At 50.6% G+C, this 20,688-nt stretch overlaps 2 protein-coding genes and 1 pseudogene across 6 annotated transcripts in view; all 3 read right to left on the bottom strand.

The window, feature by feature from the left end:
• The window catches only part of LOC132220815 (butyrophilin subfamily 3 member A3-like), a 50,025-nt gene that overhangs the window by 14,089 nt on the left and 15,248 nt on the right, over nucleotides 1-20,688 (bottom strand). For 2 of the 4 annotated variants that reach the window (XM_059674443.1, XM_059674447.1), the window contains exon 5: nucleotides 16,011-16,042. The exons of 1 other annotated variant lie outside the window; for it this stretch is intronic. In XM_059674443.1, the coding sequence (XP_059530426.1) occupies nucleotides 16,011-16,042 (32 nt within the window). Of the gene's footprint in view, nucleotides 1-240; nucleotides 377-16,010; nucleotides 16,043-20,688 lie in introns of those variants that run through there. One more of the 4 variants, XM_059674446.1, reaches the window with a different exon arrangement.
• Nucleotides 3,559-5,061, bottom strand: LOC132220832 (protein MEMO1). Of its 2 annotated transcripts, XM_059674477.1 has the most exons (2): nucleotides 4,439-4,876; nucleotides 3,559-4,295 (listed from the first exon to the last, which is right to left on the bottom strand). In XM_059674477.1, the coding sequence occupies exons 1-2, from the start codon at nucleotides 4,726-4,728 to the stop codon at nucleotides 3,980-3,982; spliced, it is 606 nt and encodes a 201-aa protein (XP_059530460.1). In that variant the 5' UTR covers nucleotides 4,729-4,876; the 3' UTR covers nucleotides 3,559-3,979. The 2 variants fall into 2 exon arrangements, with proteins under 2 accessions (XP_059530460.1, XP_059530459.1); XM_059674476.1 differs by having other exon boundaries at nucleotides 3,559-5,061.
• On the bottom strand, nucleotides 6,778-15,951 carry LOC132221060 (butyrophilin subfamily 3 member A3-like; annotated as a pseudogene).

Here is a 20,688-nt window from a genome sequence, read left to right as displayed (position 1 = left end):
CCCAGAGGGGAGCAGGAGAGCCTGTCAGAGGCCTTAGTGACCACAGTAAGTTCTTAGGAACATGCAGTTGTCAGGCTCACTCATTCCAGTTGTCTCCCTCCCACAGATTTCTGAGCTCAGGCCTTACCTTGCCCTGTCAACCAGGTCTCGCCACGTCCTCACCTGCAGGCTCACCCAGCTTATCAGCCTCTCTCCTAGAGAGACCTGGGGCCCTGGCTTTTACCAACTCCCCCCACTTACAGTTGGCACTTCCAGCTGAAAACCACAGCACAAAGGCCCTCCTTAGGTCTTCATTGCAGGTGAGTCTCTGATCTGGAGGAAAGGGTGGGGAAAGAAAGCTTGCTCAGGAGGAGAAAAAGTGCAAAGTCCCTGTTTGAAAGCACTTGTTATAAAAAGAATGATAATAACCTGTACTTTGCTCCGGGTGTGTGATCAGTGGGGTGCTCTACAAGTCGCTACCTGTTCCTGGTGGGAGTGGAGTTCTTGGGGTCCCCGGTAACAAAAATGTCCTGAGGCCCCACAGGAGGATGAGGTTCTGGGGAAGCTTTATTTCTGTGGAATCAAACCCCTGAGTTTCCAAGGGCCCATCTCCCTCTGTCCTGCCATGAAAAGTCCCATTTTGTCTTCAGCAGAACCAGGATTGCAGCCATTCCCAGCGTGTCTGCTCCATATTTGCACAGTCCCGTCCAGTCCAGCATCTGGCTGGGGGAGCTTGTCCTCCCAGCTGTGGTCCATGGCATGTGGGTCTGCATGGCCAAGCTCCATTCAGCTTCTAGGACCACATGGCAGCCTAGCAGGGTCACTAGCAAGGAAGAAACAGGAGAGGAAGCAGGAGCAACAGAGAGAGAGAGTTCTCAGCCTGGTGACTGTATTCCCAATGTTGATGGGTTTGCATTGGGGTGCACCCTTTTAGCCAATGATCTTCGTTCCCAGATTAGACGGACAGGCAGGCCCCTTCCCTATGTCACCCGTCACCCCGACTTCACTGCACACGTGCCATCTTCCCTTTGTGGAGCCTTCCCCAGTGACTTCCAGTGAATAGGCTGGCTCCCTGGGGAGTGTCAAGTTGCAGCTTCCTGGTGAGGCTGCCCAGATGACCTTGCTTATTATGTGTGGCCTCCCCTTTGCTCCTTCCCTATTAATAATATGAATGACTAGCTAGTTATGAGGGCAACAGGTACATGGGTATTAGACAGGATTCCATTACAATCATGCCTCAAAACAGCAACCAGGCCTCAACACAAACACCGAATGTCTCAGGAGATTTTATCAACATTTATTTTCTCCTTCGTGAGTCGACAGGGGACAGGGTGCAGCTGGTCCAGGTGGGCTCACCTGGGCCTGAATAACTGGGTTGGTCTCAAGGCTGCAGGTTGGGTTCATGTCAGTTCCAGAGGTCTCTCCATTCTGGGACCAGGAGCTACAAGACACATTTTCATTTCCTCCTCTTCCCCCCCCCCCCCCCCCCCGCCCCGTCCCCTCACCCCTCTCTCCTCCAACTCTCCCATCCCAGTATCTGTCCCTCCTTTTCCGGTTCCTGTCCCCCTTCCCTCCTCCTCTTCCCCCCGTCCCCCCCCCCCACCTCTTCCTCCAACTTCTCAGATGATTATCTTAGAGACAGTGGTCCTCAACCTGTGGGTCGCGACCCCTTTGGGGGTCGAGCGACCCTTTCACAGGAGTCGCCTAAGACCATCAGAAAACACATATTGAATATATAATTACATATTGTTTTTGTGATTAATCACTATGCTTTCATTATGTTCAATTTGTAACAATGAAAGTACATCCTGCATATCACATATTTACATTATGATTCATACCAGTAGCAAAATTACAGTGATGAAGTAGCAACGAAAATAATTTTATGGTTGGGGTCACCACAACATGAGGAGCTGTATGAAAGGGTCGCTGTATTAGGAAGGTTAAGAACCACTGTCTCAGTGGAATCTGGGACTGATTTGGGAGGACTTTATTTGTCAACTACAAGGTTAACAATGGCGCCTCCAGGGTACCCTTGATCTCTCTGAAGAAAACCTTTCGGGCAAAGGTGGGAGCATCTAGAGCAGTGATGGCGAACCTATGAACTCATTTTTTGGTTGATTTTTCTTTGTTAAATGGCATTTAAATATATAAAATAAATATAAAAAATATAAATCTTTGTTTTACTATGGTTGCAAATATCAAAAAAATTTCTATATGTGACACAGCACCAGAGTTAAGTTAGGGTTTTTCAAGATGCTGACACGCCGAGCTCAAAAGGTTTGCCATCACTGACCTAGAGAAACACAGAACTGGGATTTCCTTCCGTATCCAAACATTGTATGAACTGTTTCTGTGCTGCTGGCTGGTAATTTTGCCCAATAAATGTTTATTGTGCAACTAAAAAAAAAAAAAAGAACCACTGTCTCAGTCCTCTCCTCCCCTAGTGGCCGCAGCGCATCACTGCACCCCGTGCAGCTGGGAATGGAGCCCACCTCTCCCTCCACCATGTTCTCCCAAGTTCCCACACCTTTAATCTAAAACCTTCTTTACAATTTTAAAACTGTGATCCACAGTAAGAAATACATTTTATAATGTAACTGGGGACACACACACGATTATATATACTGCATGCTCTCATAGTTCCATTCGTGTGTATTGACGTTTGGTCTCTACGTAATATACTGATCTCATGCACCATCAATGGCCCAGGACCTGCAGTGGAGAACTGCTCCATGACGGTTGTCTTATGGCAGAAACATTAGGCCCCGCGTCCTGTGGGCTCTGCTTTTGTTGTCCACAGACAGGACTTGGACCCTCAAACCTTTATCTTCATGTTATAATTGTTGACATGGATTGTTAAATAATTTTGAAAGAGAAAAATGTACTTCTCTTCATGTTCATGTTGAAAACCTATCATTGGGCATGAGGCAGCACAGAGAGTTTTCTGAGGCAGAAGGTTAAATACTTGGGCCCACCCTCCCCATCTCTGTATCAGTCCCCACCACACACCCACGACAGCCCCTGTACAGCTGCACATTGGTTCCCTAGGTCTGTCTGGTACACAAAGTGCCACAACTGGGCAGCTTCAGCCCCAGAGCGTTGTCTTCTCAGCTTCAGCTCCGGATCCCCACAGGGTGGTCCAGGATCTGCCCTAGTGTTGGGGTTCCTGGCAGTCTAGGCTTTTCCTGGTTTGTCTCTGCCTTCATTCTCACGTGGTTCTTCCATGTCCCATGAAGAAGAAGCTCGGTCAGCCTTGAGTTCTTGCTAAATGCAGCCAATGACAGGACTCCCACTAGGTGGTCAGTGAGAAGGTCCCTCTGGATTTAACTCAGCGGTGATACCATCGCCCTTGGAAAACCTCATCTCTGAGCTGTTTTACTTCATATTTTAACTACACACGAGTGAAGGCGAGAGAAGACTGACATCGATGAGGGTGGTAGGTGTGGGAGAATGGGCTTTTTTTTTTTTTTTGAGTTGTGTAGCCCTTTATTAGCAACTAAAATAGAAGGTATCTGTTGTACAACACGGGTAGTAATTGACTATAACTGGAGAATTATTATATTCTAATACAGATCATTTATAAATGCAATTTCTTTATTAAAAAGCTTCCACCTTTTTTGTCTGTGTACAATTTGCAAAACTATTCTGAAAGCGGAATATATGTGCACAAGTCTGCAAAGAGTGCAAATTTAGAATATGGTAAATGCTTTACAAGTTACTTTCAAAACACTGCCACAACTGGGCCATTACATTGCCATCTTCTTTGATCAAAATATTTGATGCCAGCCTTCCTTCCACTGCCCTAAACTATAAAGCATTTTTTAATGAGTTGAAATTAAGGAAGGACTACACCTACTAGAAAAGAAGAGAAGAAAGTTCTATTTGTTTGAGGTTTCAGAATCCCCCCAAACCAGGACCTGGGTCTTGGTAAGGGCTAGGCTGGGACCCCGAACAGAGTATGAGTATGTGCAGGTGGCATCCCTGAGGATTCAGAGCGTCAGTGGACCGTGAGTGCTCCAGCAGCGTAACTCACTGAACTGTCTTGCCAGTTTCTGCACTGGCTTGACTGAGCATAATTCAAAAAGGAAAAGCTCATATTCATTCCATTCTTCTGGAGCTCTGTAATAGCATTTAATAACACTCCGATGGGATGTCTTCCACATATAGTATTATGGTATTTCTTCAAGTAATTACTAAAAGATACAGGATCTAATTGTTCTATAATACTCATACCCATTTTATCTAGATGTTCAATGGATCTATAAATCTCCCCCTGGGATTCATCATAGTAACTGTAACGGAACCTTTGACCCCAATGGCAGAAATCAGAAGAAACCACAAAGAGATTACTAGGATCCGCTAGATATTTACTGAAGAGTTTTCCGAATTCCTGTTCTTTTGACTCACTCAGAGCTCCAACCAGTACAGGAATAATGGTAAACTCATCCTTATGGCTTTCCATGGCTTTAGCTGTATAAGGCAAATGCATTTCAATACTGTGTTCATCTTCATCTGTCTGCAGAGACATGCGTTCAAACATTCCTGTCTTCCATAGTTCTCCGTAAATCTTTTGGTCAATACGAAGATCATACAGAGGTGTTCTATATATATCCACACTGGAAAGTGCACATCGAGAGAGGGGCACATGATGAGAAGGCCCAAGGATGAAAATTCTCCGGGTAATAGATGGGTCCACTTGTTTGTAAGCATGAGCAGCACAAGACCCACAGTATGTATATCCTGCATGGGGTGCAATTATGGCTCTAGCAGGTCTTTTTGTAGACTGTACTTGTGAAAGCCAACCTTCCAGCTGTGCATTCAGCTGCGGTCCTGAGGCTGTGTACCAGCTCCCGGCGTGGCTGGCCTCCCGGCAGACCACTCGGTTGGACATCTTGGTGCCTGTGCCGCCTATGGTGCACGAGGATGAATGAGGAGGCGGCGGCGGCGGCGGCGGGAGCGGCTCCGCGAGGGGACGAGACGCCGCGGGCCCAGCCCAGGAGGAGGCGGCGGCGGGGAGGGGATCGGCCCGGCCCAGGAGGAGGAGGAAGAGGAGGCGGCTGCGGCCTGGGAGGAGGAGATGGCATCCGGGGCGGTGGCAGCCACAATCAGCACGAACTCCGGCGACCGCCGGAAGATGGGGCCCGCGGCGGCCTCACCGACGCCCGGAGAGCCCTGGGCCGGCCCCGGAGTCGCCGCTGCTGCCCGGCCGGGGCTGGTCCTCGCCGCGCCGCCCCCGCGGCCCCCTCACCTCCCGTTCGGCCTCCCGGAGCCACCCGGGAGAATGGGCTTGAGGCTCTGAAGGCCTCAGCTCTCCAACCACCACCCTGGGGTGACCTGTCAGATTGTGTTATTGGCTTAAACAATAGAGATTTTCTCAGTTAACAAAAAAGTCCTGAGTTTAGGAGGCAGCAGCACTCTGCAGCCCTCCTCCTTGTGGTCTCTCCTATTCTAGAGACGCAGGGAAGCTAAAACTTATTGGGCAACATGTCCCAATTCTATGAAATTCAAATGGCAGCCCATACATGAGGGTTTACTAGAAGAGCCAACCCTTCCATCTAAGATTGTGCTACAGGAGGGGCTGTGGAGGAGACCCCGGGGTCCGCACAGCTAAAGTATTAACACCCGGCGCTTGACAGAGAAATCATTTCTAGATCCCGGGCCAAGTCTACTCTTGACTAATTTCTAGGTAGAAGACAAATAAATTGCTTCAGCATGAAAAATGCACTGTTACTAGCTTCTTAAGAGTATCTGGCCTTTTGATTTCCTCTTTCTCTTTTCAGAGGCAATGGTGTGTGTGTGTGTGTGTGTGTGTGTGTGTGTGTGTGTGTGTGATTGGGGTTAGGGACAGGCGTGTGTTGAGGTGAACATAAGTACCCTCTTCCGAAAGGTAAAGAATTTCATTCAAGTTGCTAGACTTGTGGGGGGCAGGGAAGATATTGGGGGACACCAGGAGGGGCCGTGGGGTGAAGAACAGAGCCAGACAGCAGTTGTTATGGACACTTGTGACTCATTCAGAAAACACTCAGTGAGAGTCCTTGGGAGACTGAGTGACAGGCCAAAGCCCTTTCTCTCTCTCAGGAGGCAGCGAACAGGACCATGGCAGCCAGCACAGGCTCCTGCCTGCCAGTGGATGGTCCGGTGGGTCCAGCACCCCCATACCCACCCAAAGCTCCTTCCTGGGCCCCACAGACCCAATCAGGCCACTGTGTACATTCCTTCTAGAATAACCTTCCCAAGGCACATTTCATACCACTCCCCACCTGTGCCTAAATGCTTTCTCTGGAGCCTCCACTACCTCCTAATTAATTATGACACAGCAGTCAGCACACAAGCAATAGTCCCACTAGCAGTGACTCCAAGACTGGACTCAGTTTCCCATTCCCTTCACCTGAATTGTTCCCTCACATCTGCCTCCTGGGAAAACAACACCGATGCTCCCAGCCTGGAGGGTCCCAGCTTCTCCTGACAACCACCAAGGAATGGCAACCTCGGTCCCACCAATGCAGGAAACTCAGTTCTGCCAACAACCAGAATTAGCAAGAAACAGACGGTTCCCTGGACCCTCCAGAAAGGAGCCCAGCCTGCAGACACCTGGATGTCAGCCCGGCCAGAGCCACGCTGGGCTTCCCACCTACAGACATGTGCAGTAAGGAATCTGTGTTGCATTAGGTCATGAAATGTGTGGTTTTTATTACAGCAGCTTACAAAGCTGATACAATAAGGATTTTGTGAAAATGTGGTGCGTAAGCTGTGGGGGTGAAAACCTAGAAGAAGCTCAGATGCAGAGTGAAGACCATAAACCAGTTTATTTAACAAATGTAACCTGACCACCACCTGCCGGGTGGAGGGGACACAGTGGTGAACAATCACAGTGATGGTGATGGAGTGGCTTTTCCCCAGGACCCAGCAGTTACAGGAACCTCCAGGAACATCAGCACATGCTCAGCGTGGAGGGTCCCTTTCCTGGAGATGGGGCTACAATGTGATAAAAATTCCACTGCAGTTCACTTGGCTCCCTTCCCCCCAAATTCATGCCTCACACATGAGCTTTAGGGATGAAGCTGGAGGGTTGGTTCAGCATCATGATCACAGGTCTCAAGCTGGTGAGTAGTTTGGCCTCTAGTCCCTTCTCAGCCCCGGGTGATGTGGTCACTGTGAGTTCATTCTGTGGACAACGTCATCGTGGACAGCCAGCCAATGGAGCAGTGGACCATGGCTCTGAGAGTCCCCCTTGAAGGAACCAGATGGGGTGTGGCCTTCAGAGTCACCTACAGTGACCTTCACCCTGGGGCCCTGGGAAGGAACCTCAGGCTGCCCAGGACCCTGCCCAACAGGAACAACTGGCTGCAAAGGAACAGACTGGAGGTAGAGGGAGGGTCAGAGGTCAAACACCTCCCAGCAGCACTAGTTTCTGCATGAATTATATGTCACTTCCCTGGGCCCTGCCTCCCTTTCCACACTTTCAATGAGGTCTCCTCATAGGGGTGTTGTGAGGATTGGGGAGTGAGATTCACCTGAAGCATGTAGCCCAGCACCCACCACCTTCTAAGTTACCTCTGAATGTGAGCTATGGTTGCAGGAAGGGAGCTCTATCACCTTTGGAAAGTTAATAAACTTCCTGCACCCTGGTCTCCTCATCTGTCATGTGGAAAAGTTGAAAGATAACTAGTAAAGTGCTTCACTCAGTGAGTTTTTAGTAACTATGTTCCTGCTGTGAGGTTTGGCTGTTAAGCAAGCCCTCAGCTCAGGGCTGGGCAGGGAGAAGCAAAGAATTTCCTTCTGCCTGAGGGTCCTCAATGCCATTAGCTGAGCCTGAAGCCACTGGGGTCTCAAGGGACGGGTCAGTCAGTGGGTCAGACTCAAGGCAACTCCCCACTCCTTTTAGTGCTGGGCAAATAGTCAAGGCAGTGGGATACTCTGATGAAACCCTGAAAAGAGGCAAGAGAGGCCCAGAGAAGGGAGTCTGTGAGAAGGTGAAGATGTGCGATCCATCAATGGCATCATAGAACGAGACCTCCCCCCTCTCATAGTCAAGGAAAATCCCCACTCTTTTAGGAGGGTTGGCCATTGTGAGTTTGCTCCAGGGATCCGTTCGAGCGTGGAAGTCATGCCCATCCAGTGCTATTGTCCAGAATCCATTCTGGGGTGTTATTTTAACATAAAGTTTTCTCTCCACATTCTCCCAACACACCCCTAAATTCCACTGTTTCCTGTCCCCCACCTCCACCTCCTAGAAGTGTCTGCCTGACGTGAAGCTATCATGGCCTAGCACACAGGAACGATATTGACATCTCTTGGGGTTGTCTGGCAGGCTCTTCATTGTTCCTGCCTAGTTCAGGCTCCTCTGGTCCTCAGAAATAAGGTGCTTGGGGTGTGTGGTGTCGGGATCCAGAATCACGTCCGCTGCAGAGAGTTCCAATGGTGTGGGGTCAGCCAAGGTTTCTGGACCTGAGAGCCTCAGGCTCCAAGGGTTGGGTCTGGCTAGTGAGACCTGAGCCCAGAACCTGGGGTCCCAGCTGCCCTGAGTGTGACCCTCAGCAAAGCCAAGAGACACCACAGGGCCTGGTGTTCAGTGAGGAAGGGAGGGTGAGGAGGACTGGGGTCTGCCTAAACCACCATCTCAAGTGGCCACCTTCCTTCTATCTTCCTCCTATTTCCTCCCCAGAATGACTGTGCCCAACTGTGCTGCAGAGTCACATGGACTCCAATTCCAGCCCTTGCTCTACCCTCCTGAGCTGGACGACTTCCTTTTCTGCAGTTACTTTACACACACACACACACACACACACACACACACACACACACACACACAGAGAGAGAGAGACACACACACACACACACACACACACACTATGTAATGTTGCAAGTCTCAATGTGATATCTGTAAAATGGGAATAAAAATACTCATCTCCAGGGTAGAATAAAACAGAAAGTGAGCTGTATTTAGCCCACGGCCAGGCATGGAGGAAGCATCTGGTGTGATCATAGCAACCAGGTCTCTGCTGTGCTGGGGCCATGCTGGGCTCTATGTGATCCTCACTCCCCACCTGCCCCTCCCTCTTTGCCCAGGAACTGTCCTCCTTGGGCAGCCTCACTGGGCTCTCTTGCCTCTGGTCACCTGCTGGCTTTGGCCAAGGGCAGTGCTGGCTGAAGACTGGAGGGAAGGAAAGAGGCCCAGCCCCGACTTCCCCACTTCCTGTGATGGAGAAGCTCTAACAGAGCATGCCTCCTCTCAGGCAGCCTCTCCCTGAGCCACAGCCTCCTCAGGGCTCCAGTGACTGCTCCCCGTCCCTCTGCCTTGGGCCTGGGGGTGGTGACAGCTCCCACTGTTTTGTGCCTGGGAACTGCTCTTCCTTGTGGTTTCCCTTAACGCCACCCCTGCCTCTGGAAGTAGGTCCTTCCCTAAACCCTGTGTAATCACTGGGCAGATGTGGCTGAATCAACCCAACTCCATCTCTGTGTGTCTGACTTCCTTCATCTTTTCATGCTGTAACCTTTGACCAACCGCCCTGTCCTCAGCAGGCACACCAAAGCCTGCAGGGTGATGATGATGTGTGGTCCTTAAAATGTAGCCATAAACAGTTCTGTTAGTAACACAAGAACGACATGACAAGGAGGTCAACACCAAAGGTGATGGTACCGATTATAAAGAACCATCCACCACAAGACCCCCAGGAGTTATGGCTGATGCTACCACCCTGTTTGTCTCTTTGTCCTGTCAACCATTAGTACCCGAGTTGTGTGTTTAAAAAAGTACTGCAACAGTCTGTGCAGACTGACACCTATTCTGTCCGCTCCAACCCCACACCCCTGTGAGCAAATGACTCTATAATACTGTCTGTTATAATCTAAGGAGTCGCCTACTGCCGGGAGCCGGTCCATCCTTGCTGTTTCAAAGGACCTGGCATATATGGCATACTGTTCTTAGAATGTTTGCTCACCTTCTTGGCACTATTTGTTTTAACCAAGGTCTTCTCTCTGAGAAAGGTTGTTTCCCCAGGTAGGGATTTTCCCCTGAAGTTAGGGAGGGAATAAAACCCCTCAACTAAGTGCCAGGCGGGTAATTAATCACTTTAACTACGAACAATCATGCTTAAGCGACATAATCTTTACTCCCTGGAATGGAGATGAGAAACGCCCTAACCTTTGGAATAGAGATTGATAGGATTGAATCAAGTGGTATAAATACAGATGTAACAAGACAGAAAGAGACAGAACTTAGAACACAGAACTTAGAAGTCAGAACTCAGAAGACAGAACCTACACAGAACCTACAGACAGAAGAACTTCGCTGGAGAGAACATGGCAAAAGATCCTGGACAGAAACTGGCCTCAGAACCTAGAGACAGAACCTAGCGAGAGAATATGGCAAAAGATCCTGGACTGAACCTGACTACAGAAATTGGCAAGAGAACCTGACTAGAACCTGGTGACTGAACCTCGCTGGAGATCCTGGACAGAACCTGGCTGGAGATTGTGGCTACAGAACCTGGCTAGGCTGCTGATCAACTGAACACTGTCTCCGTGTCGTTCCTTCTTCGCCAACTCTGTCCACACCTTTGGGGACCCCTGGACCTGCTGGGGTTGGACCCCAGCATATGGCGCCCGAACAGGGACCCCTAGGTAAGCCCCACTCTCGGGATGGATAGGACTCCACCGTAGGAAGAGGGTGGATAGTCTTCGCCGACTCCATCCACACCTTTGGGAACCCCTGGAACAGGATTCCCCTAGGTAAGCACCCCCCCTTGAAAACCGCCACACTCGGGATGGATAGGACTCCACCAGGGTACTGTAGACCCCCCTATAGAGGATAAGTAGGCTAAGAAGGTGGATAGTACAGAACTTAGATTGAGAAGATGTGCCATACTGAGTCCAAAGAAAGAAGACTCTGTATTGATCTTTAGATTAAGAAGATGTGCCATACTGCGTCTAAAGAAAAAAGACTCTGTATTGATCTTTTAACACATATGCTTGCTAGCAGAGGAGTTAAGGTTACTCCCAGTCAGATGGAACATTTTATACAAGAAATACGTCCATACTTTTCTGAGGAAGGAAAGGTGCCAGAAAGGTAAATGTAAAGGCATGGGAGGAGGTAGGCCCAAGGAGCCTTATCCTTAACCCCACTGCAGCCTTTCCACCCCGGGAAAGTGCAGGATTGGCAAGCTCTCCCTGGGGTGATAGATCAGGACTCAGGTGATAGCGGAAAGCGCCAATCCTACTCTTAAAATGGATACAAGAGAGCATTTGAGGTTTTTCTTTTTAATGCCTGCTTTTAAAAAATAAAAAAGGGGGAATTTGCCAGGAGCCGGTCCATCCTTGCTGTTTCAAAGGACCTGGCATATATGGCATACTGTTCTTAGAATGTTTGCTCACCTTCTTGGCACTATTTGTTTTAACCAAGGTCACCTCTCCGAGAAAGGTTGAATCCCCAGGTAGGGATTTTCCCCTGAAGTTAGGGAGGGAATAAAACCCCTCAACTAAGTGCCAGGCAGGTAATTAATCACTTTAACTACGAACAATCATGCTTAAGCGACATAATCTTTACTCCCTGGAATGGAGATGAGAAACGCCCTAACCTTTGGAATAGAGATTGATAGGATTGGAATCAACTGGTATAAATACAGATGCAACAAGACAGCAGGAGACAGAACTTAGAAAGACAGAACTCAGAAGACAGAACCTACACGGAGCCTGGAGACAGAAGAACTTCGCTGGAGAGAACATGGCAAAAGATCCTGGACAGAAACTGGCCTCAGAACCTAGAGACAGAACCTAGCGAGAGAACATGGCAAAAGATCCTGGACTGAACCTGACTACAGAAATTGGCAAGAGAACCTGACTAGAACCTGGTGACTGAACCTGGCTGGAGAACCTGGACAGAACCTGGCTGGAGAACCTAGCGAGGGAACATGGCCACAGAACCTGGCTGGAGATCCTAAGCAGAACCTCTCTGGAGATCCAGACCAGAACTTGGCTGGAGATCCTGGCTGGAGATCCTGGCAAAGCTGCTGATCAACTGAACGCTATCTCTGTGTCATTCCTTCTTCGTCAACTCCGTCCACACCTTTGGGGACCTCTGGACCTGCTGGGGTTGGACCCCGGCATATGGCGCCCGAACAGGGACCCCTAGGTAAGCGCCCCACACTCAGGACGAATCGGACTCCACCGTAGGAAGAGGGTGGATAGTCTTCGCCGACTCCGTCCACACCTTTGGGAATCCCTGGAACAGGATTCCCCTAGGTAAGCCCCCCCCCCCTTGAAAACCGCCAAACTCGGGACGGATAGGACTCCACCAGGGTACTGTAGACCCCCCTATAGAGGATAAGTAGGCTAAGAAGGTGGATAGTACAGAACTTAGATTGAGAAGATGTGCCATACTGAGTCCAAAGAAAGAAGACTCTGTATTGATTCTTAGATTGAGAAGATGTGCCATACTGAGTCCAAAGAAAAAAGACTCTGTATTGATCTTTAGATTAAGAAGATGTGCCATACTGAGTCTAAAGAAAAAAGACTCTGTATTGATCTTTTAACACATATGCTTGCTAGCAGAGGAATTAAGGTTACTCCCAGTCAGATGGAACATTTTATGCAAGAAGTACGTCCATGCTTTTCTGAGGAAGGAAAGGTGCCAGAAAGGTAAATGTAGAGGCATGGGAGAAGGTGGGCCCAAGGAGCCTTATCCTTAACCCCACTGCAGCCTTTCTACCCTGGGAAAGTGCAGGATTGGCAAGCTCTCCCTGGGGTGATAGATCAGGACTCAGGTAATAGCGGAAAGCGCCAATCCTACTCTTAAAATGGATATAAGAGAGCATTTGAGGTTTTTCTTTTTAATGCCTGCTTTTAAAAAATAAAAAAGGGGGAATTTGCCGGGAGCCGGTCCATCCTTGCTGTTTCAAGGGACCTGGCATATATGGCATACGGTTCTTAATATGTTTGCTCACCTTCTTGGCGCTGTGTTTTAACCAAGGTCACCTCTCCGAGAAAGGTTGAATCCCCAGGTAGGGATTTTCCCCTGAAGTTAGGGAGGGAATAAAACCCCTCACCTAAGTGCCAGGCAGGTAATTAATAATTTTAACTAGGAACAATCATGCTTAAGCTACATAATCTTTACTCCCTGGAATGGAGATAAGAAACGCCCTAACCTTTGTAATAGAGATTGATAGGATTGAATCAACTGGTATAAATACAGATGTAACAAGACAGCAAGACAGAACTTAGAAGTCAGAACCAAGAGAGACAGAACCTACACACAGAACCTACACCGAACCTAGAGACAGAACCTAGCGAGAGAACATGGCAAAAGATCCTGGACAGAAACTGGCAACAGAGCCTAGAGACAGAACCTAGCAAGAGAACCTGACTAGAACCTGGTGACTGAACCTGGCTGGAGAACCTGGACAGAACCTGGCTGGAGAACCTAGCGAGGGAACTGGCTACAGAACCTGTCTGGAGAACCAGCAGAACCTCTCTGGAGATCCTAACCAGAACTTCGCTGGAGATCCAGACCAGAACTTCGCTGGAAATCCTGAACAGAACTTGGCTGGAGATCCTGGCTAGAGATCCTGGCTAGGCTGCTGATCAACTGAACGCTGTCTCTATGTCATTCCTTCTTCGCCGACTCCCTCCACACCTTTGGGGACCCCTGGACCTGCTGGGGTTGGACTCCAGCAGCTTACATCACTTTTAGGTCTTAAGAACCTTCTCCTGATTGTGGTCATTACTGTCAGACACACACCCACTGTGAATAGGCCATGGCTTCCCTCTTGGATTTTTTGACCAACACACACTCATCACCTCATTTAGTCTTACCTCTACCCTCACATACTAGGAATGACCACCATTATCTCAAAGAGACTCAGAGACATGGCACACCTTGAGGAAGCTCAGGGCAGGAGCGGCAGCAGCTGGGCCAGGTCACCTCCTCCCTCTCCCTCCAGCCCCTGTCCCCAGCTCCACCCCTCATGCCTCCTCCTTCCCACACAGCCCAGGGCAGCAGCTGTCCCTGGCTCTCTTGGCAGCAGATGCGCACACTGTGGGGACCTCATGATACCCAACCAGATGTCCCCCAGTCAAGAGCTGGAGAAGAAAGAAGGAGCCAGGCCCCTCTGTTGTTGTCCCAGGGAACACAGTGACTCACTCACCAGGTTGGAAATGGGCCATCTTCCTCTCTGAAAGGAAAGAGATACATACAAAGCTCTCAGAATGTTGGGCTTCCCTCCATCACGGTGGGGCTGTGGGTGACGGGGCCAGGCTGTGCCCAGGTGTGGGCGTATTCAGCAGTAGGTGAGGGGAGGCTGGAGCTGGGAGGTCTTCTCTGGGTGTCCAGAGCGGCAGGGTGGTTGTCCACAGAACATAAGCTCTGAGCAGGGTCTGATGACCCCTCACCAGCACAGAGAGTGTTTAAGGGCTTTGTACACAAGTGCAGGAACCAGAGAGCATGAGTCACTCACCAGCATAGGCCTGAGACCTGTCACCCACAAAGGAAGACAGGCAGGGTCACCTCCACTGTCATTTCTGAGTCCTTTCCTCTCTCTTCTTTTTGACCCCCCACCTCCCGCTCCCTCTGCCTGTTCAGTTCCCTGCTCCCCCCTCCTCTTTAAAGTCACCTGCACCTAGTGACCTGCAGGCACCGAGTGGGGCTTTCCCAGCTGCACCTGCAGGTCTGTCCTGTACGTGTCTGTACAGCAGTCACCTTTAACTATCGTTTCACTTTCTGAAGTTTCAGTTTCCCTCTGTCACCCACAGTTGGAAGATATTAAATGGAAAATTCCAGAAATAAGCAATTCATAAGTGTTAAATTGCACATCATTCTGAGCAGTGTGATGACACCTGTGCCATCCGTCTCTCACATGCCAACCTGAGAACCATCTGTGCCCAGCATGTCCACCCTGTGTCCCTCCCATGAGCCACTTAGTCACTGAGGAGCCGGCTCTGTGGTCAGATCTGTGTCAGCATCACAGGGCTGGTGTGAAAGTCCCCCTGATGTTACTTAATAATGACCCATCATTGCAGTGCTGCTGGCCAGTGGGGTGTGGCAATGAGAAGCCTTCCTCTAAGTGAGAAGGAGAAACCTACTATGCACAGGGTGTGGTGCTATCCGTGGGCCAGGCACCCACTGGGGTCATGGATCACATGCTCCTGGCTTATGAGGTCACTGTCTTCCTCCTATACCTGGCAGAGGCTTGCCGTGTGCATACATGTATGCATATGTGTGCTGAAATACATCCATCTCAATCTGCATGATTTCCTGCCATTTTCCAAAAAGAATTGGGCGACTTAATGAGAAAATTTCAGGCACTACTTTTCAGCAGTTATGATAAATCTGGGACAGCTGACACCAGCCCCTCCTCCTTAGAAGAGAATGTTCTCTCTCCTTCTGGTTTCCTCTCAGCAGCCTATAGATTCTGTAGAGCAGCCAGGGAGGGAGGATTCACATCCTGAGTCCATCTTCCCTCTTCTTTCTGGGGTTCCCTGGACATCCCGGTGCGAGCGGCCTGGGGGAGAGAGCCTGACCCCTTTCTCCAGGGAGGAAACCCTGCCGACCTCCCCCATCAGCGTCCTCATTCCTTCCCCTGGGCGGTCAGGGGTGAGGAAGGGGCTGGACAGGTCCCAGCAGAGAGTCTCAGAGGCAGGTCCAGGTGTATGTACTCACGTGCCAGGTACTGTTGCATCCTCCACCCTGCAGGGGAAACAGGAGGGGTTGATGAGGGGGTAACCAGGGACCCCAGAACCCACGTGACCAGGGGTTGAGGGTTGGGACTTACTGAGCTCCTCCTGCAGCTTCTCTGGAAATAAGCAGAAAGAGAAGGTGCTGTCATGGGGATGGCAGGGGGGACCCGCGCTGTGGGTGGGTGGGCGGCCTGGGGCGGGGAGGTCCCACCCACCTGCAACCAGGCCTCACCTTTGGCGATTCGCTCCCTCTGTTGTTCCTGAATCAAAGCCTGGATTCTCTTCTGCTGTCGACACCATGCGATCACCGCCCCGACCAGGATCCCCACCAGAGTCAGAACGGTCACCCCCACGGCCACCTGCCAGGGCTTCACGCAGGAAAAGAAGGGGCCTGTGGAGGGAAAGCCTCAGCTGCTCACCCGAACAGGCTCCGGGAGGGGAAGCGACATTTCTCTTCCCAAAGTGCCCAGAACTCTCCCGTCACACAGACTAGTGTTCGAATGTCTGGCTCTCACATGGGAACCGTTAGAATATAATGTACATACAGTCACTGGCGTCTCCTCTCCCCCCCTCTCCCCCGTTTATCAGCAGCTCCTCAGGGGCTTAACCTGCTGACTCAGAAGGTGACCTTTGGGGCTGGAGGGTGACCTTGAACCAGTGACCTAGCCCTTCTGTCCTCAGTGTCCTCCTCGGCAGAGCATGCAGTTAATGCTCTAAAGTCCCAGACACGATGTCAGTGCCACGCGAGAGTTTATTCATTTTAAAAACATAAACATCCTCGAGACCCAAGATGGCGAGCATGGGGACCGCAGGCTGCAAGATAGTGAGTGAGAGAGAGCAAAAGGAGAGGGCGTGGACGTGTGGGAGTGTCTGTATGTGTGAGGGAGGGACAGCTGTGTTCCACAGGACTGTGGGGGCTGGTGGACCGGGCTCCCCAGCGGGCCGCCTCTACTGCCACTGAAATCTCTCCCAGAGTGGCCTGCTCTGCCAAAGAGACTGCGCCATCTTGTAGGGGAGAGCGGCTGTGATCGGAAGGCCTTCAACCGGGGAGACCTCGGGTACCTCCCAGGACCGGACAACCGCATCGCCCAGGGACCAGCTGCCTCAGCTGCCAACCCGCGAACACCAGGACTCCAGCCTCCCCGGCCACGGGCATCTGAAAAGTGTGTCCAGGGGGAGACAAGCTGGCAGCCGAATACACGGACGGGTTCTGCACCTTCTCACAGAGCAGATGGAAGGAACAGCTGCATCAATAACACCCCCCGGGATTGGAAAATTAAACACACTGGTGAGGCAATCCATTGATGAAAAGGTCAGAGATTGCCTAGAGCCATGGTCGGCAAACTGTGGCTCTCGAGCCACATGTGGTTCTTTGGCCCCTGAGTGTGGCTCTTCCACAAAATACCACGTGCGGGTGCGCACGTACAGTGCGATTGAAACTTCGTGGCCCAAGCACAGAAGTTGGTGTTCGGCCTGGGCGAGTCTATTTTGAAGAAGTACTGTTGATATTTGGCTCTGTTGACTAATGAGTTTGCCGACCACCCTAGAGCAGTGGTTCTCAACCTTGGCTGCACATTAGATTCACCTGGGAATCTTTTTAAAATCCTGATTTCTGGGCCTCATCCTCCGGAAATTCTGTTTCTTTGTTATTAATGTTGTGGCCCCACCTTATAACAAAGAAACAATTTCCAGGAACCACTGGTCTAGAGCAGTGGTCAGCAAACTCATTAGTCAACAGAGCCAAATATCAACAGTACAATTGAAATTTCTTTTGAGAGCCAAATTTTTTAAACTTAAACTATATAGGTAGATACATTGTTATTAACTTAACTAGAGGCCCGGTGCACAAAAATTTGTGCACTCGGGGGGGGGAGGGGGGCCCCTTAGCCCTGCCTGTGCCCTCTCGCAGTCTGGGACCCCTCGGGAGATAACGACCTGCTGGCTTAGGCCTGCTCCCGGGTGGCAGAGGGCAGGCCCAATCCCTAGGTGCAGCCCCTGGTCGGGCTCAGAGCAGGGCCAATTGGGGAGTTGGGGCGCCTTCCCCTGTCATGCACAGAGCAGGGCAGATTGGGAGGTTGCGATGCCACCCTCAGTCATGCTCAGGGTATGCTGGGGTCCAACTCCAGCAGGTCCAGGGTTCCCCAAAGGTGTGGACGGAGTCGGCGAAGAAGGAATGACACAGAGACAGCGTTCAGTTGATCAGCAGCCTAGCCAGGATCTCCAGCCAAGTTCTGGTCTGGATCTCCAGAGAGGTTCTGCTTAGGATCTCCAGCCAGGTTCTGTAGCCATGTTCCCTCGCTAGGTTCTCCAGCCAGGTTCTGTCTGAGATCTCCAGCCAGGTTCGGTCACCAGGTTCTAGTCAGGTTCTCTTGCCATATTTCTGTAGTCAGGTTCAGTCCAGGATCTTTTGCCATGTTCTCTCCAGCGAAGTTCTTCTGTCTGTAGGTTCTGTGTAGGTTCTGTCTTCTGAATTCTGACTTCTAAGTTCTGTGTCTTGCTGTCTTGTTACATCTGTATTTATACCAGTTGATTCAATCCTATCAATCTCTATTCCAAAGGTTAGAGCGTTTCTTATCTCCATTCCAGGGAGTAAAGATTATGTAGCTTAAGCATGATTGTTCGTAGTTAAAGTGATTAATTACCCGCCTGGCACTTAGTTGAGGGGTTTTATTCCCTCCCTAACTTCAGGGGAAAATCCCTACCTGGGGATTCAACCTTTCTCGGAGAGGTGACCTTGGTTAAAACACAGCGCCAAGAAGGTGAGCAAACATATTAAGAACCGTATGCCATATATGCCAGGTCCCTTGAAACAGCAAGGATGGACCGGCTCCCGGCAAGGGTAGGGCCGATTGGGGGGTTGGGGCACCGCCCCTGTCACACTCAAGGCAGGGTCGATGGGGAGCTTGCGGCGCCACCCCCTGTCACGCACAGAGCAGGGTCAATCAGGGGGTTGGGGAGCTCCCCCCTGTCATGCACAGAGCAGGGCCGATCAGGGGGTTGAGGAGCTCCCCCCTGTCACTCACAGAGTAGGGTCGATAGGGGAGTTGGGGCACCGCCCCCTGTCACACTCAGGGCAGGGCAGATCAGGGGGTTGGGGCGCCGCCACTCTCACACTCAGGGCAGGGCCGATGGGGACGTTATGACTCTACCCCATCACACACAGAGCAGGGCCAGTGGGGGGGGGGGGGCGCCGCACCCTGTCACACACAGAGCAGGGCCGATCAGGTGGTTGGGGCACCACCATCCTCATACTCAGGGCAGGGCCAATGGGGAGGTTATGGCTCTACCCTGTCACACACAGAGCAGGGCCCGTGGGGGGTGGGGGGGGGTGGGGCCCCTCCCCCTGTCACACACAGAGCTGCAGGGCGATCAGGGGGTTTGGGCACTGCCCCCTGTCACGCTGATCCCGGTGCTGGGAGGCATATTACCCTTTTACTATATAGGGCAGAGGCCTGGTGCATGGGTGGGGCTGGCTGGTTTGCCCTGAAGGGTGTCCTGGATCAGGGTGGGGGTCCCCACTGGGGTGCCTGGCCAGCCTGGGTAAGGGGATGATGGCTGTTTGCAGCTGGTCACACACCCTTCAGGGTGGGGGTCCCCACTGGGGTGCCTGGCCAGTCTGCGTGAGGGGCTGAGGGCTGTTTTCAGGCTGGGACTGAAGCTCCCAACTGCTCCTTTTTTTCTTTTTTTTTTCTTTTTTTTATTCTGGGCCAGCTTTAGCTCTGAGGCCTCTGCTGCTGAAAACAGGTTTCTGGCCTTTGTTTACCGTCTGTATTTGATACAATATTGCGGTCCGGCTGGCTGAAGCTCCACTGAGTAAAGTAGGTTTCTGGGGGTTTTTTAGCTTCTATATTTGCAACATAGTTACTTAGAGTTGCAGCTGAGAGGCCGGCAAGTCAGGTGGGGAATGTTGGAGTCCTCCGTCACTGAAGCAAGCAAGCCTCCCTGTTCGCATCAGCTGCCTGGCTGCCGGCCGCCATCTTGGCTGACAGTTAATTTGCATATCTCGCTGATTAGCCAATGGGAAGGGTAGCGGTTGTATGCCAATTACCATGTTTCTCTTTTATTAGTGTAGATTAGGGTACTCCTAAGGCTTAGGAAGAGCCACACTCAAGGGGCCAAAGAGCTGTATGGGGCTTGCGAGCCACAGTTTGTCAACAATGGGCCTAGAGTGAGAAATAACCTCTGCCTTTTCAAATTCATCTGGGAGTTTGTTGTTTGGGTATTAGTTGTTTGAATTTTTTGGATTAGTTGTTATTTGTCGTTTGCATTCTTCTCTGGGTGTTTGTTGTTTGCGTTTTTTGGATTAGTTGTTGGTTTTTTGGAGTTTTCTCCCCATATACATACTAATGGCCTGATGCAGGATATTCATGCACATTAAAAGGGAATTAATTAGAGGAAATATTTAAATATTGCTATTTTCCCTTTCTCTATAATAGAAGTGTCCGGCTGGCCCACCCCCATTGGGCAACACCAAGACCTGGCCAGCCACACCCCCATCATACCCTGCCAGGCGGGGGATACAGCCTCACATCCTGGCACTGGGGTGGGGGGCATTGCCTCAGGTCTCCTGGCCCTGGCCCTCGCCACACAGCCTCACCCAGACCTGCTGTGCCTTGAGACCCCAGACCCGCTGTGCCGTGGGACCCATCAATGCACCTCCTGGTGACCGGTCGTTTGGTCATTACAGATGAAAATAAAGTCATGCATTTAAGCATGCACATTCATTTTCAATGCCTGTTTTGTCTACCTTCTCTAAATTGCAAAATAAATAAGATCTTGAGTCAGACAGCATAATGCCAAGTTCTTTATATAATGACACATACCATTCTCTCCACTCAGTATGCTCCATTTAAATGGATTAAATGTATGTGATGCATATGAAAGTCACTGCTGCTTGCTCTTAATAGAGGAAGCATTAGCTCATTACCCAAGGCCATAAAGTGGTTTAAATGGCATATACTGACTTGAAGAACAGAAGGAAAAATAACAACAAAAAACAACACTAAAAACAACGTTCAGTGCTGTGGACAGCACAAT

Source organism: Myotis daubentonii, chromosome 18 (genome assembly GCF_963259705.1).
Source record: "Myotis daubentonii chromosome 18, mMyoDau2.1, whole genome shotgun sequence".
NCBI classification, from domain to species: Eukaryota; Metazoa; Chordata; class Mammalia; order Chiroptera; family Vespertilionidae; genus Myotis; species Myotis daubentonii.
Note: the sequence above shows the minus strand (reverse complement) of the source record. Positions and strands in the feature narration are given on the sequence as shown.